This window comes from Excalfactoria chinensis, chromosome 1 (assembly GCF_039878825.1).
Source record: "Excalfactoria chinensis isolate bCotChi1 chromosome 1, bCotChi1.hap2, whole genome shotgun sequence".
NCBI classification, from domain to species: domain Eukaryota; kingdom Metazoa; phylum Chordata; class Aves; order Galliformes; family Phasianidae; genus Excalfactoria; species Excalfactoria chinensis.
The window spans coordinates 143,832,346-143,853,399 of NC_092825.1; the positions used below are offsets into that span (position 1 = coordinate 143,832,346).

General features: G+C 35.8%; 1 protein-coding gene across 2 annotated transcripts in view; it reads right to left on the minus strand.

The window, feature by feature from the left end:
* Window positions 1–3,376: 3,376 nt before the first annotated feature.
* NDFIP2 (Nedd4 family interacting protein 2) overlaps window positions 3,377–21,054 on the minus strand; it is a 44,903-nt gene continuing 27,225 nt past the window's right edge. The window contains exons 4-8 of one of the 2 annotated variants that reach the window (XM_072352395.1): window positions 20,311–20,398; window positions 14,015–14,139; window positions 10,967–11,033; window positions 7,358–7,463; window positions 3,377–5,518 (exon numbers count right to left, since the gene is read on the minus strand). In XM_072352395.1, the coding sequence (XP_072208496.1) occupies window positions 7,360–7,463; window positions 10,967–11,033; window positions 14,015–14,139; window positions 20,311–20,398 (384 nt within the window). In that variant the 3' untranslated portion in view covers window positions 3,377–5,518; window positions 7,358–7,359. The remainder of the gene's footprint in view (window positions 5,519–7,357; window positions 7,464–10,966; window positions 11,034–14,014; window positions 14,140–20,310; window positions 20,399–21,054) is intronic. The other variant, XM_072352386.1, reaches the window with a different exon arrangement.

The window sequence follows — 21,054 nt, forward strand, 5'->3', positions numbered from 1 at the left end:
CCACTGTCAGTGCGACAGGAAGAAAGCTGCACATCATCCCAAGATTGGTGCCAAAATATAGAAGTTGACAACACTCATTTCTTTGTTAACGTAAACCTCAGTACTGCAAGAGATGAGCAGGCTGCATATGCTGTGCAGAATATATAATCAAAACCAAGGCTAATGATTACATTCCTAATGTTAATGCAGATAGACAGAAGTACTGACATGGGACAGCTAACTCTCACAACCGTTGCCCAAGTGTCTTCATGGACAGCCAGCTGGGACTTTCCATCTGCCCAAGTGCAGGAGAATTTGCTATTCCACTTGTCTCCAGGAGGGTAAAAAAACTTAAGGAATAGTATTAAATCTGGAGATTGGTGGTCCTGCCTGAGGCAGGGGGGTTGGAGCTTGAGGTCCTTTCCAACCCAAGCCATTCTATGATTCAACATACAAGCAACAATAACAACAACAAAACCCACAAAGTGTGACTCCTTGCTGACTCCTCATCATAAAGACAGCAACATTTCAGAAATCAAAATAACACTACAACTGAATGCTGATAATTATTTACAATAGAAACCAACGACTTCATAAAGTGTCAGACTATCCTCAAAGTAACAGCACTTAAGTTGGATTTGACTTCCATTTCTGGTAAAAATAGTAGGGTTCGTCTCATCGATTTCTTCTGCAAAAGTAATTCCCGTGGAACAAAGAGTTTTTACTAAAGTTACAAGGAAAGCTGTCTAATTAATTAATTAGAGATCACTTATGGATGCAAGGAAGAACAGGCTTCATACTACAGTTATAGAGCTATAAATATCAGCTTTAATCTACATAGGTTGCCCCAAAAGTAATGCCTTTTAGTTCCATGGAAACTACAATAGACACAAAGTGCAAAATAACGCTATTTGATAGACCAAATGCTCAGCTACTGAACACTATTTTTCAACATAGTTACCACCACCAGCTATGCATTTTCACCCGCAATGAACAAGAGCCTGCACGCTCTACTCATAAAAATCTGCACCAGCACAGATGACCTCTTTTGCTGTTGCTACTGCTGAAGCGTACCACTTATCACCTCACTGTGCTCTCATCCACTGTTTGGTCATTTTTTCTGCAAGGAGGAATTCAATGATGCATCTTTGCTTCATACATGCTTCCATGTCAGCTGCCATTTCGTCAGATTAACCCCTCTGCTGTCTTCTCTGGCACAGCAACAAAACAATGAAATGTTGGTGGGAAGGTTCAACGTCTATTGCCATACCATCCCCATTCACTTCTGACGCCATTGGCCAACATAATAAAATAGGAGATGTTATTTTTGGAGCAGCCTTCATAGTAACACCTCAAGCTAGACTAGAAGACTTTACTGGAACAACTGGCCACTCCTAATGGTTAAGTATACTTAAAACTTCACAGTGTAGGAATGAGTGCTCATCAGCTAGAGTAGAAGTGGATGGACATTACCTTCCTCAAAGAAGCAGAGGGTCTATGGAAACCAGCAATGCTACCACAGTTACATTAAACTGCAATACTCATTTAATGAACATGTGCAAGTGAGGCATGCTTTATTGTTAAATTACACCATATAAGTCTCCCCCATGAAGAAAGGCTAAGTGAAGTGGTTTTGTTTAGCCTTGAGAAAAGAAGACTGAGAGGGACCCTGATCCAGGTCTATAAATATCTGAGGTGTGGGGGGCAAAGTGGCAAGGCCAGGCTCTTTTCAGCAGTGTGTGGAGACAGTACAAGGGGAAATGGCCAGAAACTGAAGCATAGGAAGTTCTGTATGAATGTGGGCAAGAATTTCTTTATGGTGAGGGTGACAGAGCACTGGAACAGGCTGCCCAAGGGGGTTGTGGAGTCTCCTTCTCTGGAGATATTCAAGACCCACCTGGACGCCTACCTGTGCGACCCGGCACAGGGAACCTGCTTTGGCAGGGGGCTTGGACTCGGTGATCTCTGGAGGTCCATTCCAACCCCTACAGTTCTGTGATACCAGTAGCAGCCTGTTCCACACACAACTGGGCATTTGGAAGTCAGGGTACTAAAGCAATCTAGAAAATCAAGGTTAGACATTTGTGTAAGGCATGCGTAATGATGAATCAATGAAACATTTCCTGCATTACATTGAGGGTACCTTCACATAGTTTTTCTTTTACCACAAGAAAATTTAAGAGTGAAGATGCAAAAACTGCAACCATGTGCAAGGAGGAGAAGATACAGACAGTATCCATGGAATAGAGGAAAGCCACGCTAAGCATCTTGGGATAATGGAAAAAGAAGTAACATACATAAACCTGGATTGCAGTGTGTACATGCTAATCCAGTTTTAGGATGATTAGAAACACCTTCAACACTGAGAGATACCTATTTTCATAGCAGATGTCAGTCACTTTTCAGAAGTGTAAGTCTGATAAGATCACAAGGTGAATACTTAGTTCAAGTGAACAAAAAAAGAAAACACACAAGAAGGACTGATGCAGAGTATTTAGGGGAAGAACATTCTCAAAAGGCAGGAAAGAGATTAAAAGTTTTCTGACATTACAATACATTAATAAAATCTCTTTTCCTCACCTGTTGCCATCATTCAAAGATGGAAACAGACTTAGAAAGAGTAGGGCATCGAAAAAGGTCAAAATATATTGCATGCAGGATGGGGCCTACACCAATACACTGGAGCTGAGACAGCAAAGTGAACGCTTAAAGGCAACCTTCACCTCCCCCACACAATCACCCAAAACAATAATTTCAGAGTCATCTGCTTTGGAAGTGTTAGTGATGGATCATTTCCCAAGCGTGAGCCGCAAGCTTCTTGAATAACATTCATGATATCCATCTCCCTGTGTTGTCCACATCAATAAATGCAGATGATAAAAACTAAACACATTACATGCAGACAGTTGAATAAAATGAAATTTTCCCTTCTCCGCATCCTCCAGCTGTTTTTGCCCCAAACTTTCAAAGCCTTATTTACATTCATACAAAGTCTGTTTACAGTCAACTTCAACACTGAGTTGGTGATTTTTTATTTTATTTTTTTTCTTAACACCAACTATAACACAAAGCAAAGCTGGCCAGGTGTCTCTAAACCACAGAGCCAGCTGTTCCTAACCAAGCTCACAGGAAATAGCAAGGAAAATATGCAGTATTTGAAACATCTGGAATAGATTGCAGAGTCTTTGAAAATTGTGTTACAGTTCCTTTCCTCCTGCTGATGAGATTTCAGGCTACCAAACTGCTGCATCAACTATAGAGGATTAGATAACCCTACATATTGTTTGTCTGAAAGAGAACATTTCTGAGCTAGTGCAGTAAAAAAACAACACACGCGAAATGCCAATAAACGTCTGTAGGAAACCTTCTGTAGAACGCATTGGAGCAAACCAAAATAAATCTGTCAGATGACTGCTATTTAATTTACGGAAATTGACACAGATGGAAAACTGTACTAGTTAACAGTGGTAAACATACAAAAAGGAATCGATACTGCACGCTTGGCACAGTTGCATTAACTCATTAAAAGAAATGCTGTTACAGTATGTTCCCATAAAATATGAGAAAAGAGACTACGGACTGACCTCTTTTGTCAACTAACTTGCTTGTAATTCCATAAATATTGGAGTGTGAGGCTTTCAATATGAAATAGAAAAAACAACAACAACAACAAAAACCAGCCTAAGTCTTTTTTAGCAAAACAAAGCACTGTTTTATTATCTGTTTCTTATTTCATAAGGACAATGGATGCAAAAGAACAAAGAAACCAACAGCTAAGTTTAGAAGGAACTTCTACTTAATTTTATTTTCCATAAAAAGCTGGGAAGTGAAGGTGCCCCTAAGGTTTTTTATCACTTTCAGTATCTCTGAAAGATTAAGAAAACTAATAACATAACCAGTTTACATATGCATATTTAAAACATTCATTACAGATACAAAATTGAATACAGCACTAACTCAAAACATAAACCTCATTTTTTTTTTAATGTTAGTAACAAAAAGGCAGAATTCTAGTATTAATTAAAAAAACAAAACAAAAAAAAAAAAAAAACTGGAGGAAAGTATTTGTATTTTTTTTTCCCCGAAGGTGCAAGAAACAACCAATGTATTTTGCAACTGAAATTCCAGTTGTACAAAGGACTGAGAGATGCATTCTACTTTTTAGGTAGAAGCATAAATGACAAACGTTAAAGGAAATCAAATGTGCATTAACACTTAAAGTAAACCCCCAAAGAGATGATATTTAATAGCAAAGTAATGGCATAACTTAAACAAATACTCAGAGAAGTGCAATACACTTTTTCCAATTTTGGAGCTTTAAAAGTAAGATTTCATTTCCTTCATAGATTATTTCCAAAGTTACCTTGCATTTAGTTTATTCTTATGAAATGGTAGAGAATTTATTCTAAAACAAGCCTTTCTTCCTCTTTTTCTTGAGAATATCCTAAATAAATGTTGAGTTTATATCAAACTCAAGACTTTTTGAACAGAGCCAGCATCATAACTCAGGGAATATATCTGCAATTCACTGTTTCAGGAACAAAGGTGCACACACAAGGATCCAACTGCATAATCCAGGACTACAGGTGCAATGCTGTTAATCCCTGCTAATCATGAGCTCCATTTAGTAGTGGGATCATACATACATAAGAATAAGAGCTTTCAGACTCAAGCCCTTTCCTACTAAAATCCATGTGAGGAAAGCTGTGATGAGAAACAATTCAATGCCTTTACCTCAAAAATTACACCTAGTAGTAACTATACCCAAATAGTCAAATTAACAAAAAAATAAAAATAAAAATAAACAAAAACAAAAACAAAAAAAACAAAACTGCTTACAGTTCTTATGAAGATTAAACAATTTGGAGAATATACTGTTACAAAATATATTCTGACACAGTTCCTAAGAAGCAATTTAAATAGTAATCTATGCAGAATTATTTACAGGGGACTCAATGTGGGGTATCATCCTTAAGTAAACCAGTATACTGGTGTGAATTTGATAAAATATTGATGGACCAACCAAGGAAATTTTGAGTTTTAGTAAACTTAGCAAAATTGCTCTACATAATCATTAGATGAATCTAAATTATAAGGGAAAAAAAAAATGGTGTGAACTGGTTAATCTAAATCATTTGCATTTCATTTTTCTCAAACTTCAGATCAACAAGTCAGTGGCACATACATTTTGTGAAACAAGTTACCACTTACATGTCTCAGGTAAAACAAGCACAGATTAACCAAGTCTGACTGTACCTAATCTATACTAACAGATGATTTGTTCTTATTTCAGCACTATTATTTTTTTAGTAAGCACAAATGCAAATGTGCTGAAACAAAAGGCAGCAATTATAAATATTTATTAGAATGACCGCAACTGGCACTTTAGCATAAGCCATACTGTCATTCAGTTTTGAAGCTGTATCTTCACTAATTTGTCTTCTGTTTTTAGTAGTCTTCTATCCTATTAACTTGCAGGATTACAGATCATCTGGAAATTTCACACTGGTACAAGAAAGGAATGTCTGTTTGATGCAGTCTGGAGATAAAGAAAGAATTGTACTTCAGTTCATTGGAGAGATAACATGTAAGCAACACTGCTAAATGACATGAAATGCAGAAGCAGAAAAGAACAGCCTTCCCACCACCCATGTCTGGGTGGTACAAATTATTGACATCTTACTATTTTGTCAAAGCAATGTTTCTGGAGAACAACTGAGAATATTTTATTAAAGGTTACATGATTGCTTTATTAAAACTAGGAGTCATTATGCACAACGTCTACAGAAGAATAAAGCTGTTTGAAGTGTGACAGCAATTTATTTGAACTTGTTTCAATACTTACGACACATAAACTAATAGCATTTAGGTGTCCAGTTCTCTAAGGAAGTTCCAAACCCCTTATCAACTCTTACATCCCAGTTAGAAATGCTTATAGCTAAAGGAAGCCACCAAAGTCAAGCAGGGCAACTCATTAACATCACTCAACACCGAGTAAGGTATCAGTCCTTTATCCAAATGCAGAATTTTAGGCAGGGATTACAAGGAATCACAGGCCACATTATCCTACACTCTCATTCTCTTCAAGGTAGTTTTCAAATACCACTTATTCCTAGAGATTACTTTTAAAACAGTATTTTTGCACTTCATTATAATGAAAGCTAACAGGTACAGGTTTTCACAGTCTCCTTTATATGAACTTCAATATTCTGAAAAGATTATGTTACTCAAGAAAGTGAGAAACATGCTACTCTTGTACAAAGGTAATTCTGTCATGCAGATGCCACTTCAGATTGATAAATGATGATATACTGCATTTTAGTAAAGTTTAACTTACCACAGTTTCACAAAACATCAGATTTTTACATTTTAACATTACACTGCAGTAATGTTTAAGAGGCTCATTCCATGACAAAGAACTGTACCAAACGGCACAATTATTTATTAGCATTGTTCACCATACAGCACTGTCTTGCATAAAAAACCCATCTTTTTCAGGTGAATACTTTTTTTTTTTCCCCCTCAGAATTCAAAAAAGCATGTTCCTCTTTACTCCATATTAACACCGCGCTCAATCTCAAGAAAAGTTAGTCTGCTTTGTCACATTAAAGCTTCTACACAGTTAAAATGCTTAAATGCTGTGCTTTGACTTAAGTAAACTGCAGAGTAAAGGAGACACTACAGTACTTGTTTCTGGATTTAAATTTATCTCATCATGCAGTTCAGGTTAAAAAAAGCACAAACTTCCATTTGTGTTTAATTTACATTATGAAGTCCAATAGGTCCACCTAATGGATAAAAAGCATTAAGAGTGGATATGTGCCAGACTGATTAGTCAGCTACCTGAAGGATACAGAAAGCATATTGTTGTATACACAATAATCATCCTTGTATGTGACTGTCTTAGGCCAGTCATGTAAAGAGAAGCAACACTTATCTATTGTTTGCATGTTCAGACTCATGTCAATCAGATTTATTATGCAGGCAGATTAGCGCTTCCTAGCTTGCTAACATCAGGTTAACTACTAAAGCAAGTTTTCCTACACAAAGGGCAATATCTTGATGGGCAGCAAATACTACATCTTGCATGTGATAAACTACTAGTCCTATTTTGATTTTGCTACTGAATGCTGGTTCCCGGGAGGACAGGGGGTAGCAATAAGTATGCATTGCTTATTTTCAAATGTAATGATTTCAAGAGACTTAAGATACTCCCAAGTACACGTAGAATAGATGCAACATTCATGACAGATACTCAAAAATCACGCAACGGCAAGATGTTCTTGCTGTGTGACTTAAGGTTATTTGTTTTTAAATGCAAATATTTCATCCAGTTTGTCAGGGAGATAAATCTCATCTCAACGTACAAAATGCTTACCTTTAATACAAGAAAAAGAATCTTGTTCTGTGAGCAGCTGCCATGCTTTCAGACATGTTTCTGACTTTAAGATAATTGACAAAGCCTCGAAAGAACAGAAGGAGTCCTGAAAGTGTAGAAAACGAACAAAATGAAGTATATCGACCTAAAATACCCCACTTAAGATTATTCTTAAAAATTCACGTTATGCAAAAAATTGAGGCCTTCATGCATCATTTGCAAATTTACAAAGCAAGTCTTCTACTTTTACTTTGTATTATGTAAGAATATATCATTATGGAATGTTTTTCAATTGTTTTACTCTTATGCATTAGTCTACTAAAGAGACTTCATGAAAAGCACTAAAAAGAGAATACATATTCCACATGGTATTCAGATAAAACTCTTTAAAGAACTTACTAGTGTGTTAGAAGAGTATCTGAAGTACAGAACTTACTTTGGATGTACTTAAGGAGTCAAACTAAAAAGATCACAGTACAAATTGTTCTCACAACAAGCCAATAATAAGTTACAGAAGATCATGGCTCAAGAGTAAATATTCTAGAAACTTAGAAAAATGCACTTGTCTAAGAATATGAACAGCAGTCAACTCAAAGAACGCTACTCATCATGTGTAACAATGTACTTTTTGTCAACTCCACAATTTAAATTATTTTAAACTTTTTAAATTTAGACACACCCAGAAAAGCACTGGTGTACAGTGAACATCTAGCGAGACGTATAGCAATTTGGTCCATTCTCCTCTGATAAATTAGCTTCAACAGATTGTTTTAGCTCTGTTGGATTCTCCTTGACCCAGCAGATCAACTCGTCCCTAAAATCCAACTTGTTAACGTTCAAGGAAGAGCAGAAATGTCATGCTATCCATTTGAGCGCTCATTTATCATTTTGACAAACATCAACAAAATAAAGCAAGTATTAGTAAATATTTTCAAAGTCTATAGAGACAACACAAACTCTTAACTTTTTTTTTTTCTTTTTTTTTCTTTTTTTAACATCATCTAAAACTGATACGTTGGCAAATCTTTGTATTCCTATGCTCTACCTGGTACTTGCCCTTAGAGCAGCAAAATATACACTCAGCAAGATCAATGCTGAGTATGATCCTCTACGAAAAGCCTAAGTTTTAGATTAAATATACATCTTAGCATTTAAAAGGCAAGATGACCACAGTCAAAAAATTAAGTTTTAATTACCACATATGCACTTTAGGTAAATAACCAAATTCCAGGGGTAGCTCTCAGTATGCAGGGATTGGGTTCATTTATGCTTTTAAAGAACGTCTAGAAACCTTGAAAATATATACCTGTGTTTATATGTACACATAAACACATTCTGAAGATTCAAATAAAGAATTCAAGCAAAGATTAACAAATTCAGCAAAAGAGTTCATTCTGTTCTCTTATATCTTAATAATAATGATCTACAGTTACGTAGATGTATTTGATGTCCCTGTTGAGATATTGTTTCTTATGCTCATTTCTTTCGTAAATGTTTTCTTGCCAATTTTTATTTTACTTCCCTTTTGCGTCTTCAACTTCCTTAGAACATACACAGACCAAAAAAAAGAAACCAAAAAAGTTAAGAAAACAACCCCAGAGAATACTATACTAACTACTGGAACCTCAACCTAAGCCAAACACATTTCTATGATTAAGATGAATTCTGGATGGAAAATAGAGTAGTAAGATCCAGATTTTAAAATAAAATAAAATAAAATAAAATAAAATAAAATAAAATAAAATAAAATAAAATAAAATAAAATAAAATAAAATAAAATAAAATAAAATAAAATAAAATAATAAAATAAAATAAAATCAGTCCATTACAAAAGCTACAACACAGACGTTACCAGATAGCCCCATATTCAGCTCAAAATCAGCTGAAACAGCAAAAGGTGGTCAGAAAGATTTTAAGGTGTCTGAAAATATATCTTCTGCATTACAAGCTGGAAAACCAGTCCATTTTCAACCCATATTTTATATTTCTATTTTTAGAGAAGAAAAAACACACAAAATACAGTTTCTATTGTGTTCCTTAGAAAGAAACCTTGGCTAACATTTAAATTTAGATATGAAAATTGTCTCTCTCTCCCCAGCATGTTCACTGTGTATGACAAGTCCTTGGAAATAGACCATTTCACTTTTCCAAGATTTTTCCAGACTTTAGAAGAAGTGAGGGGAACATGAACAGATGAGTGAACAACAGAAGAGAAAGACAGCATGTATGCTTGAGCACGTCAAAATACAGAAAGAGTCAGATTCTATTTACTCACTTTTAAAGAGAAACAGGATATACTACTTAGCACATTCTGACTGAAAAAGTTACCCAAAACCATGATAGACAGACCTAGCTGGCAGAACCTCCACGATTTGATAATATTCCTTCATTTGCTACTAGGAAGGTATATAGGGGTAAATCCATGTATGGTGTTCTTGCAATTTCAGATTAAGCTATGTTATCAGTTTAAAAACACTGTTGGCTTATGTCATGTAAAACATTTGTAAGACAAAGGAATGCTAACACTGGATATAAACTGCATAGATCACAGTGCCTTGGAATAAAAGGTGAGTAATGCCCAGGCTGAAAATAAGGCTTTCCAAACTCAAAGTGGACTGACTTCTGAGTAGAGGAAGCTATATTAAGAAGCCTAATGAGTATCCTCTAACTTTATTAAGAGAAAGATATATAAAATACAGAAAAAAATAACTTTTTACTGTTCTAGGTCTTTCTTCTGTGAGATAAATAAATCAGAAGCAATCAGGATCTCTCTCTCACACACACACATGCACACAGAAACCCAAAAAACTTAACGTTTTACTAAGATGTGCTGTTAGACTCAAAGGGAAGAGTGCCACCTACTGAACCAGCAGATTACTATGCTTCCAGAGCTAGAAAATAAAATGGATAGTGGCACTCATCCTGTAAAAGCAAATCATTCCATTCAAATCACAAAATGCATGCTAAGAAAAAGGGTAAAATGCTTGCGGTTTGGTATATTTTCATTAGAAGTATACCTATCAAGTTTTGGTCTTCTGTCTAAAACTTTGAGAACAGGCAGACAGACTTCAGAAAAAGCTGATGTCATGGAAGCACTGTGATCAGAAAGCATGAAGCCGTTCTCTTGTTTGACTGAGCAACTACTGATGCAGTATGCATTTCAAAGGACTAGAAAAGGACACTTTATAACCTACATGCAAGGTACCTGACTCCACCTTCTGAAGGTCAGTCGTATTTCTTAAAATGTTAAGGCTTGACATACAAGTCACATATAACTACTTGGTATCACTCACTTTCACTATGTTTTCTGCATAAAACCTAGACACATTATACAATTCTGCACCCTTACATCAGCATGAGCAAATTAAAATGCACAAGTTACAAGTACTTACACAATTACACATGCAGAACAGAATTTTCAGATGAATATTAATTGAATATTCTGCAGTTCACACAGTAACATGAGAGTAACCTAGTAAACACTACAGAAATACGAACAACATACAAAACTACCAGTAGCAAAAGAGAGGTATACAGATGAACATGTTAAAGAACTACACTCACAAGGACATAATGTACATATCAGAAATATTTTCCTCTGCTACTTACCAAGTACCAGAAATATCCACCAAAGCCAGTACTGTCCATTGAAATATCCAGTAAAGTAATCCGAAAACTGCAATTTATACACAAGGCTTAGTAAGACAAATGACTAAAATATATTTAATGCTTCAGGCAAATACTGGGAGCAGAGAAAAAAGTAAACTCAAGTTAAAATAATGTATTCTTTTAAAATGCAGAACCAGTATTTGTGCAGTAGTTTAATATACAAGAAAAGCTACCAGTATCATGTCAACTTTGGCAAAGTTGAGTAACTTAAAAGAGATATTATATATATATGTTATATCTATACACACACACATATATGTACACACACTGGCAAGTAATACTTGCTAGAATCATCTGACATTTTCTATTAGGATGAATCACCACTGACAATTTTTTTCCCTGCCATCCCAAACACATTACAGCAGCCTGCTGCTTCAGATATTAACACCAAAAGCCACATTAGTTTAATCTTATCAGACGGGGATGTTCTGCTGACCCCTCAAAAGAAGAGCTTTTGACCTTCTGTATACCCCCTACTGTTAATCGCTGCCAAGAATACCAGCCCCATAAAGACCTCCAACTCATTAAAGTCTTTTCATTTTCAAACTAGCATTCAGTTCCCAGCAGAGAACTGAACCAACTAAATGAACCTTGAAGAGGCATTTCAACTGTTCCTGTTAGTGACCATGGTAGACAGTTTTGTCCTCTCTGATGTGGGAGGCAGCTGGAGGGCAGGGTGTGATGATGTTGGAGACAGGTATCTTTGCCTTTATCAGGCTCCAGACTGCATGCTTCACTGATAAAAAAAAGGCTAATCAAATGTCTCCAAAGCATACACAAGAAATAGGAAGGAGGAGATGTGTGAAAAGATGCTTGACAGAACTAAAAAACCTTTTTAGTAGCTTTGTGTATTTCTCATACACCTCCATTCCTTCAGTCATTCAGTATGTTTATTGTATCCTGTCCCAGTAGACTCCATTTTCATTTCTGGGACATTCCAGTAGTTATCAACCAAGAAATCATGCAATTCAGGCAACACTTAGTATAAATAAATAAATCTATATCTATATCTATATATTATTGGGCAACCTCTTCAAACAGATAAAATCAGAAATGCTAAAAGAACTGTAGATAGAGCTGTAGTTTTTTGTTCCCCTCAAGTAACTGCACAGAAATTAAAAGGTTTTCTTCAATATAAGGCCACCTCCTCTGAAATCTTTAAAGGCTTAATGCTGTATTGCATTCACTTCTAATGACAATCCAAGAAAAAAAATAATCTAGAAACAGAATTGCTGAACTGAACTAAAAGAACCAGTAGATACTTTACCCCTATATAAATACTACATTTTCTGTTATTCAGCTGTAAGAATTATGTATTTTGTAAGTTCATTAAAATATCAAATGAATCCTTAATTCCCAGAAAGATCACAGCACTATTAATCCCACTCCATCTGTTTCTCTAAGCATATATCCTTGAAACTTACGTTTTTATTTATTTGGAAAGATACCTTAAAATCACTGATCAATCAAGTACTGGCCTATATGCATTACTCTCTTTTTATCTAGCAAAAGAAATCATTGTTGCGGAATTTACTGAACAACAAAACCAATTCTATTTGTTTTCTATATATATATATATTAATTTAGACATGTGTAACATGTAAAATAGAACTACTTAGACAATTTTGTTTTCCTAATACTGAATGAAGAAGTGCAGCACAAACCTTCTGAGGAGACTGAAACAATGGAACAGAATATTTGTGTGCATATGTACACACACGCATCACCAGTAAAACAAGCATATATCCTATTTGCTTCTGCTATTTTCTCTAGCAAGGGATATAGCACAGGAAAATAACTACCACTGTGAAAAAGTAGCTTTGAGGTACTGGAATTGATCGAATGTAGCATTTCCAAATGAGTAACAGACTATACAAAAGTTCTGAAATACAGACTACAACTTAGTAATTATTTAAAGAAGTTCAGCATACGTTCATTTTAGTGTTACAAGCATATCTTCAGGTAGACAAGAATAATAGAACTGATACAACAATCAAGTTCTGCCTTCTGTCTTCTATGCCTCAAGTGAAGTTCAAAAGAGCCCCAATAGATAAATAGTTAAAAAAATTCACATCTTGTCCATTGAGACAAATTCCATTCCAAACCTGCATCCACTGAAATATACCAGAATCCAATCTAGTCTGGTATTATTCCTCTATCTTGGGAAAGAATATACCTTTCAGATGTAAGAAGGATGGCAGGACATGTGCCATCCAAGGCCCCATGTAATCTCTCCTCACTACAATCCTTGCACTATTGCGCAAAGTAAAAATGAAGTTCTGTTACTAGCATGTACAGAAAAAATTAAAAAATAAATAAAAAAAATCAGAGTTGGCAGCACATAAAAGATGACTAATAATCCAAGATCTTCTCCTTCACTAGGTAGGGTGTGATTTTAATGTTGTGACAGAGACACATGCAATTCTTGTTCAGAATCATTAAGTTTTATCTAGTATTCTCTTAAGTGAAATTTCCCCCCGTTTACTTAACATAACTTTCTGAAAGTATTTAAGCTGGTCAAAACATGACTAACTTCAAATCTGATTTTGACTCAACACTGTACGTATGTACCTGGTTTTCTTTTCCCTTGGAAGATATAAGAAAGCAGTGTTGTTTTTTCCCCTCGATAGCCTGAGCCACCACTTGTTAAGTCTTTCTTTTAGGAAACTTTCTGAATAATAAAAATGATATTTTTATATTTGCTCCACTTATGCATGCTTCTAAATATCTGTGCAAAGAATGAGTCAATCTACATTTATTTTAGAAAAAGTACCATGTAAATGGTATATCAGATAAAAATAAATTAAGCTTCATCGTTTCCAAACATATGTGAACACATAGCAAGTAAATTCCCTACTAAAGTGCAAGTTAGAAAATGTTCTTTGCACCAAGTGCTGGAAATTAATATACTTGTTTATAATGCCAAGACTGTGAATACTTGGATAAATTGTTATGGGTTGGTTTTACAAGCAGAATAAAAAAACATACCCGTACAATGAGAATCCATTTGATCAGAGAGAGACCAAATCCACAGATTGCACCATACCTTCCAGCTATGGTATTTGTTATACAGAAGGATAAACAAAATCCAATCCAGTTGAAAATAAATGCCACTATAAAATAAAAGAAACAGTAGCTTATGTTAATCTGTATAGCTAAGTAAACAGACTTAACATTAATTACACTTATCAACTAAAAACAACATGCTTATAGTCTCCAGTTCCCTTTTGGTAATTCAGGTTGTCAGATTACTTTGAACCCAGACATTATCAATGGTATACTCTCTTAATAATAAAGTAAATGGTAAACAGGCTCTAACCCAATCCTTTAAACAAGAGAACATTCCAACATAAAAGAAAGTAATACTTTGCTACAGAAATCTGACCAGACAACAGTAGGCAAGAAGGGTGAATGCAAATAAAGGACTTGATCATATAGTATTTGGATTCAAACAGAAAATAACCTTGCTACAATTTTATAATCCAGTTATACGCACACATTCGTGTGTGTGCCAGCTCTGCGCATTCATCTTCATTCAGTTTGAATAGAACAGAGTAAAAGCACCTGATCTTGCTCTGCAAACACAGTATATTGTTTACCATCTTCTCTTTTAGATCTATACCCAAGCATCCTTTACATAGCTTATAAAAATGAAGCAACAAAAACGATATTGAACATGAGTACTATTAATACTTCTATTAATTTGATAGAGCTCTCAGTAGTTACACAATTAAATGTTTCCTATATTACTGTTTATCCAGTTGACAAGCAACAATATTATATGCACGGACTTCAGTCTGTGAGCATTGGGTCAAAGTGGGGCAATCCCCAGCTAGGCAGTATACCAGCCTTGGGAGTGAGGAAACTAAAGAAAAGACCATAGAACAAAACAGCTGAGAGTACTAAAGGAAGGTGACAACTCCTAGAAAGGACCAGACAATGTACATGAAGGAAATGGAGCCCACATTAAACCCAGAAGACATCAAAGAGTCAGGGAGAAATGGATGTAGGACAGCGGGGAGAACGTCTGCACACAAATTCAGAATGGACTAAGACCCAATATTTGAGGGCAGAGCACTATGTCATACAGGAAATAAGTCGGTCTTTGCAGTAAAAATCTGAACACGCAGTAAAACTTTACGAACAGAAAAAATGTTTCTGGGTAATCCTTCCAAGCGTTTACTTATTTATTTATTTGCAATATAAAACCTCATTACAACTCCTCCAATAACCACACTGAGTTGTGATGATTTTTGCCACAAATGCAGAAATTGAATGGTTTGTAACACTGCAATTCCATTCACTGTAAAGAACTGAGGTTTCAAGAGAAATTCTGAAAGACTTCACATCACTATCCCAGTCATTTTGTAGAAGTGAGAAAACATCTTGCCTCTGATGATGATGAGGAAGTTCACTTTTATGTTAATTACCAATAAAAAACACTCACAACTTTGAATAGACACTGATCCAATTTAGTATATGCAGAAAAGATACAGAAATAGTGTTTTATTATGTATCTGTTGCAGAACAAGAAGTTAGCAATCCTAACATTTACCCAGCTTTTCAAAACAGACAACATTTACATTTGAGAAAGCTTGGACATGTTAATCTGGAAGCAGGAATTCCCATTTTTAAGCATGCTTTCCAAATTCACCATACTTTCAAGAGTAACAGATTTACAGTAGTTCTTCAGAGTGCCTGTTCCTTCCTCACCATGACTAGTTACTGCTCTTCCCCTTCTCCTCATTACTCAATTGATTGTGGTTCTAACAGGCAAACCAGCAAGGAGAAAGAAGACAGGCAAATAATATCTAAGGAACTAAGCATAATACTTACGACATTAATGATTATATGTAAAGGTAAGGATTTCTAGCATCCAAATTTTATATATATTGTAAAAAATAATCTACCCAAGTATACAAAGGGAATTACGCTTTACTCAGTGTGTAAAATGGAAAAGGAAAAGAATAGACTGTGTAAAAGCTTTAAACTACACAAGTTTAGCTTTATTAGGATCTGTGGACTAAGTAGTGAGATTTGCCTTCCGTATGTTTACTTATTTCAAAGTAGAGGAGAGAGACACTGATGAAACGAAGCATCTCTGTCTACAGCTCAGAAGTCACTAAATTGTGCAAGCTTCTTTCTGCAACAAATATAACCATCTACATTATGCAACAGGAACTGTTTCCTATTCCAAAGACCATATTCATATTTGATCCTAACTCTCAGCTACTGTCCTCTTCTCTTTAAGAAATTTAAGATATTCATATTAAACTTTCACTGACTGCACTGAAGCCATGACTTCAGTCTCTCTCTTTACTACAAGTAGGACTGTTAAAGGTTGAGGTTTTTATTTTTAATACACTCTAGAAGTGACAATAGGGAGTGTAAGCATATATGAATGTATTTCAAATTACATTAAAAAGAAAACAGCCATTAGAGTTATTTCATGACAACAAAACTCATACTGAGCACAGGTAAGAAGGCAAGAAGCTGCTTTCCAAAAAGTGCAATAGGTTTCAGTGTTTTCTGTTGGCCTTCAGAGCTGCAAGAGCACACTGCTGGCTCATGTCCACCTTATTCCTCCATCACCATCCCTCGCCCCAGCCCCCCAAGGCCTTCTCCACAGGGCTGCTCTCAATGAATTCTTCTCCTAGTTCATACATACCTGGAATTACTCCAATCCAAATGCAACACCTTACACTTCGGCTTGTTGACCCTCATCAGTCTAGCTAAACTAGACTTTGCACTAAAACTGCCTCCCTGTTCATGCCCACTTGCAACCTCCCCAGGATATCCTAACTTGTGTGCAGTTTATTGACTGAAGCATCTACTAGCTTTAAAAACGGTGAAGGTTAGCTTATGAATGACTGATATGGGTGGGTATTATTTGTTCCAATATAGCACCTGGAATAAAACTTAAATTTTTATTTCTCTGTATTGTAAGTCTTCTCTGATGCTGAGTTGTAGACATGTTTAAACTGTCCAGAAATTATTCAAAAAGAAACTGCATCTACAAATGAGAACCTGAAATTCAGCTGTTTGATCCAACATCTTTCTTCTTTTCTTTCTCCCTTCTTCATCAGCTCAGCTGTGGGGTTCAAATTAATATTTGGTTGTTTTTTTTTTCTGGGGTTCAAGGACACCTGCAGAGAAGGACTTGAGAAGCCCTGATGGACAAAAAAGATTAACAGGAGCTAGCAATGTCCTCTTGCAGCTCAGAAGGCCAACAGTATCCTGCACTGCATCAAAAGAGGGCCAGCAAGTAGGGAGAGGGAGGTGATTGTCCCTCTCTACTTGGACCTTGTCCCATCTAGAGTACTGCAGTTGAGAAAGAATGCAGAGTGGTTGGAGCAGGTCCAGCAGAAGGCCACAAAGATGACTGAAGAGCTGGAGCACCTCTCCCATTACCAAAGGTTGAGGGAGTTGCGCTTGTTCAGCTTGGAGAAGACTCCAGCAAGACCTCATCATACCCTCCCAGTACTTATGAGCATTAGGGAGACTGACTTTTGATGTTGTCTGATGATCATAAGACAAAGAATGGCTTTTAATTAAAACAGGGGAGGTTTGAGTCTGATATTAGGAAGATTCTCTTTTTTTACTCAGAGGGTGGTAATGTGCTGGAACAGGTTGAATCCTTCATAGGTATTCAAGCTAGGCTAGATTGGATCCTGGGCTGTTTGACCTAGTGGTTAGCAACTCTGCCCATGGCAGGGGGTTGGAACAATCTTTAAGGTCCTCTCCAACCTAAGCTATTCTGTGACACTAGAAACTGATAGAAATCCAGCCCCGATCACTAGAGAGCAGATTCTTTGCTCACCAGCATAATCACAAATTCCAAAAGCAACACAGTTTCTAAAAACTGACTGATTTCACCCCTTAGAGATAAAACAGGCTGGTTTCCAAATTTTTCCTCTAAGTTTCTGAAAAAAGTGCTAAATTAAAAATAAATAAATAAATAAATACACAAAACCCTTAGTCATTCTGAAAACAAAGCAAAGTGTTGAAGCAAAAGACTTATCCTTTAGACTATATTGTCTCCTTTTATTTTGTTATGCCAAACACAACAATACTTTTCAACTTAGATGAGAAAGAGGTTTGTAACTTTAACACACCGAGCTCGTACAAAAGAAATATCTGACCACTAGATGGCCTCAAGAGAAATATTTTTGCAGGTTCTGCAACGACCACTAGATGGTAGCTACACATCACTAGTTAATGTCAATAATCAGGCAGAAACGGGTAAAGCAAACAAACAAAACAAACACCCTTCCCATCTCCACTCCCCCCCCCCAAAAAAAAAAAAAATCAAACACACCACCAAACAAAAAATGCGTATTTGATTATACTTCACTGAATAAAATGGAGTAACAAAAGCTAATTTCTGTTTGATACTTAAAATTAATGCAACCATCTCCGAAGATCTTCCTACAAGTGCTGTACGTGACAGTCACAGGAAGGATATGAGTGAGCACCATCTAGAATAAATTGTTCTTTCCGCGATCCTCTCACTATAACACCGTTCTTGATATTGATATTGTTTTCCTGCATTTTAACTACATGAGGAAATTTATTCTAGGTTTTCACTGATCTGTCACCTCTGCTCCCAGGATTTAAACACAACCCACCTAGAACACAAAAATAGAGAGCTGTTCTGGAAATTTCATTTTAGCTCCTGCTCTCTTGAGCTTACATACTTCAAATTCATGATCCTTAAGAGAAGAGACAGGAATACATCACACACACTATTTAAGATCTATACCTCCTAAGTTGTTAAGTTAGTTTTTCATTTCCCACTCCCCACCCCCCCAAAAAAAATCACTGATAATGAGTATTACAGATCTATATATGCAGTGAGTTGTTAACTCATCATATAACGAGCATAAATACCAAGCAAACTACATAAATTCTCATATGTAAGTACTACATATAATAGCAAAAATTATTTGCTTCTAGCTCAGCTTCTGCACAGCGTGATTTTAACTAACGCACTCCTAGGTGCAAACTGATGTGCTTTCGCTCATGGATATTCAAAAACCTGAAACATTTTGGAGCCAACAATTCACTTACTTGACTTCCAAGTGCAATGCTAATGAAAACCTAAACACTTGAAAGCAAGATCAAGTTTATACAGCATGGAACCTAAACAAGTTAAATACACATGGTTGCAGAACACAGGGCAGGTGAAGAAAGGGAAAAAGAAAATCAAGAAAACCCTTCACCCCTCAAAATTGGACCCTTTTTATGGTCCAATTACAAAAACGGATTAGAATACAAAATTCACTTGGTCACCAAACATAAATATTTGTGCATTTGCTTTGTGAGGTAGACCAATTATTCTCCTTCCAAGACACAACCCCCAATCTGCGCATCATATATTATCATGAAAAAATTTTGAAGTTCCATAACCTGCATCTCCAGCCATGAAACAAGTAACTAAGATAGAGATAGAAGGGACATAAACTAAAATGAAGTTTATGTTGAAAGGCATGATGAGTATTTCAATAAATAATCAGCTTCCATCCTGATGACTGCTAAGAAGGATGGCTGCATTCCCCACCCCAAATTTTTACACACGTTGCCAAAAGCTCATTCATTTCAGAATGGGAAAATATCCTTAAAATTAGAAATAATTACATAATTAGTGAAAATGAAGCACCTTTCTTCTAGAAGTAACTTCCAGTGGCTAAATCAAAGTTTGCTCAACACAGTAGGTAAAGTACAAGGCAAAGAATGCACAACATACAGAGACAGTGCCCAAATAACTGGTCAAGGAGTGTTGGCTGTAACCAGAGATTACCTGAAAACTACATGTTTATGCACTAGTGGATAGCTCAATCTGAAATTAAGTGTGGCTGCATTTGTACCACAAGGCCACACAGTTACTTAATTCACTCTACTAATACAGGCAACTTTTATATGGCACACTCTTACTCAAATTTCTTCTACCTAAAAGTTGGTTGCCAGGTCTCTGATCCAGCCTTTAGAGCTGGTTGTCCAACTAGAAGATGACAGAACTACCCAACTTATACTATAACAGTATAGTCTTGCTGTGTCTCAGAACAGTGATTATTTTTGTCTTCTGAATTGCAAAAGGTGTTACAGGAAAAAAGCAAAATGCTGGCTATATCTAAAACAGGTTGTACATATCTCTGCATACAGGTAAAAAAATAAACAAATTACAGTACATTAATGCAGTTATATCACAGTCATCTTTTATATTCCATAGAAATAAGGTACAATTAAGAGATACCTCCGTAGGTCTGGGATACAAGATAACTTACTGAAAAATGCCAACATGAAGATGCCATCATTGCCCACTCTAAGCTGATCTGCATCACTGAAATCATCCCGTGGTGGATACTCTTCTTCCTGGATTTACAGGTTAGTGATAATTTAGTGAAAAGTTTATTTTAGAATAACTAACTGTAGGATTACAGTATTAATCATATTTCTAAATCTAGAAAAGAACTGACATTTCTCTAACATGTCCACACCAAGGAACTTTAAAGTAAAATAATATCTACAAACAAGGCTTATGTTTCTTATGTTGACAGAGCATGGATTTAACCTCACAGTTTCTGCAGAAGACAATGTCTATTCATCTTAACTATTAATTATTTCCAATAACTACTTTGGCAATCTAAACCAATAAAAAATCCTCTCTCTTACTCTATTTATTTTAATATGCAGCCATGTTGTTACTAATGATTTTTTTCCAGTAAGTTTGTTGTTTTTTACTCTAACAGAAGATCTTCTAATGCTTTGAGTTACAGAAAAAAAGATTTAGAATAAGGTCAGTATATTAAAAATGCTGATGCAAAAGCACCGCACTGATCAATTTACAGATTATCCTACAAACCACTGTAAAATATACGTAAAGGAAACAAAACCTCTAGAGACACTAGAGGGCGTGAGCACATTAAAATTGTTTAAACATGTAAACTCAGAAAACACAATACTTATATATAAGTCAAACAAAAACAGATGTCAGTCAAAACAGTGCAGAAATTTCTCTGGTCATGTCA